Source organism: Penaeus monodon, chromosome 10, assembly GCF_015228065.2.
Source record: "Penaeus monodon isolate SGIC_2016 chromosome 10, NSTDA_Pmon_1, whole genome shotgun sequence".
NCBI lineage: Eukaryota > Metazoa > Arthropoda > Malacostraca > Decapoda > Penaeidae > Penaeus > Penaeus monodon.
The window spans coordinates 45355393-45357892 of NC_051395.1; the positions used below are offsets into that span (position 1 = coordinate 45355393).

The 2500-nt window shown below is 41.6% G+C and overlaps 1 protein-coding gene across 1 annotated transcript in view; it reads left to right on the top strand.

Annotated features, from left to right (window-relative positions):
- Nucleotides 1-2500, top strand: part of LOC119577665 (tyrosine-protein phosphatase Lar-like) — a gene marked incomplete in the record, with an annotated part of 49899 nt that overhangs the window by 20513 nt on the left and 26886 nt on the right. The window contains 2 exon segments of the mRNA XM_037925225.1: nucleotides 1288-1442; nucleotides 2120-2315. Of these exon segments, the coding sequence (XP_037781153.1) occupies nucleotides 1288-1442; nucleotides 2120-2315 (351 nt within the window).

Here is a 2500-nt window from a genome sequence, read left to right on the forward strand (position 1 = left end):
CCCGGCTAAACTATTCCCACCAATATACACATAAGCCAGTAGGTGGGGGGTAACTTGGCTGTCTACCTCTCAATCAAAAACCATGACTGCACAAACAGAGCAACATTCCCCGGAGGCGATAGAGCCCTTGGTTACGTCGGGATCGCTCCAGAGCAGAGGGTGCTAAGAATCACCGGTTAAAAACAGGCCGCCCCATGTTGATGAACCTTTGCACATATAATATAAGGACAATGAGAACTGAATCCGACTTACTAGCATTACTTGATGAACTCTCTTTCATTAAATGGAATATTGTAGGACTCTATTAGGTTAGAAAACTAGGCGAAGAACAGATGACACTAAATGATGGACACATGCTATATTGGCGAGGTAAACCCCAGGGTAGCAAGCAGGAATTAGGGATAGGTTCTTAGTTCACAAACGTTTAGAAAAGAATATCGTGGAATTCTATAGTATAAGCGAAAGCGAAAGAGTGGCTTCAGTAACAATAAAACTAAACAGTAGGTACATCTTAAGACTGTTCAAGTCTATGCTCCAACCTGTAGCCACAGTGATGAAGAAATAGTTTCTATAAAGATGTTCCTTTAGCCAGCGAGAGAGTAAAAACCCATTCCAGAATAATTATGGGAGATTAATGAATATGTGAGGAGGCAAATGCTAATCAATTTTGTGGAGGCTCGATCACTCAATATCATGAATACATTCTTCGAAAAAAGACTAGAGCGGAAGTGGACATGGAAGTCGCCATCTGTCATCAAAAACGAAATTGACTTCATAATTTCAAATAGGTGCGACATAGTAAAAAAAAATGGAAGTTATTGATAAAATAAATGTTGGCAGCGACCATAGAATGGTCAGAGGCCTAACTGAATTACGCCTCAAAAGGGAAAGGAGTAAACTCATACGAAAACCTCAGCAAAATTTAGCTAACTTGAAGACCCGAGCGACAGAATTTAACCTTAGCATCCAAAACAGATACTCACTTCTCAGCGACGAAGATCTCAACATTGACCAAATCAACAAACAGTTCAATGACATAATAACGGAAGCTGCACTAGAAGTAGGCGCTAAGAATGTCAAGCAAAGCTCCAGCAAGTTTTCGGTAGAAACTAAACAGCCTATGCAACAACGTAGGGTCATGAAAGTATCATCAAACAGGGACAAAATAAAAGTAGCTGTGTGTGTTTGTGTGTGATTTATAAATACAATTTACTTTAAGTAGCAGTTTTAGACGCTAAGCTACGAGAATTCCTTAGCGTCGCCTTCACACCTCCTCCCTTCCTTCAGGTGACCTGGGCCTCCCCCGTCTCCGGAAGCCTCCAAGCATCACGGCGATCAAGCATGACAGGGTGACAGTGACCTTTGACTATTGGAATAGGAATGACAACGACGGCGAACTGCCTCAGGGCACTTGGGTGACGAACTACATCACTGTGTATTGGGTGAGGCGATGAGGTGGACGCGGTATTGGCAAAGGGGCGTGTGATGTACTGTCCTTTTGTGTCGCATTTAAACATTTAGCATTTCTTTATGTTATATTTCTTGTTTTTTGTCATACTTTGTCATATTGTTATATTTTGTTGTCATCTGAAATAATCACTTCAGGAAAACAATGGATGTTGAATTATATCACTTCACTATAAATATTAAGTAGAATTTATGGATATTTAGGAAAACATAATAATTGAAGCTCACACGTTCGATAGACATAAAATCTCTCTCTCTCTCTCTCTCTCTCTCTCTCTCTCTCTCTCTCTCTCTCTCTCTCTCTCTCTCTCTCTCTCTCTGCTTCTTCTCTCCTCTTCTCTTTCTCTCTTCTCCTTTCTCTCTCTCTTCTCTCTCTCTCTCTCTCTCTCTTTCTCTCTCTTGTATTCTCTCTCTCTCGCTCTCCCTCGCTTCTTCTTCCTATATTCTTTGTCTCTTCCTCCATTCCTTTATTTCTGTCACTCCTTATTCATCTCTCCTTCATCTCATTTCTCATTCTTCTGTTACTTCTTCCACTCTCTCTCTCTCTCTCTCTCTCTTTTCTTTTCTCCCTTCTCTCTCTCCTCTCTCTCTCTCTCTCTCTCTCTCTCTCGCTCAAGTGACCTTTTTTCGTCCTTCCCGACATGTGTTTTAGGTACAAGGGGATCAAGCGAGCGCCTCCAATGTATCATCTTCAAGCAGCGAAATACAGCTTCTTGGACTGATTGGGAAGACAAACTACACGGTTAAGGTTCTTGTCCAGGTGGATGACGGTGAGAAGAAGTGCCATGAAGATGGTGAGAAGCGAGGAAGAGTCCACACTGTAGATTTCACGACAACTTGCCCTGACAGTGAGTTTTTTTTTGTGTGTTTTGTTTTATGCGTTCTTGTTGGCGTACATGATCGTCTGCCTTGTTTTGTTAGCGTTGCTGCCTAACTCTTTCTTCCATGTTTGTGTGTTTTTGTATCTGTATTTTTTTTTTTTTTTGTCTCTTTTCCCGCTTTCTCCCCTCCCCCATCTCTCTAATCTCTCTCT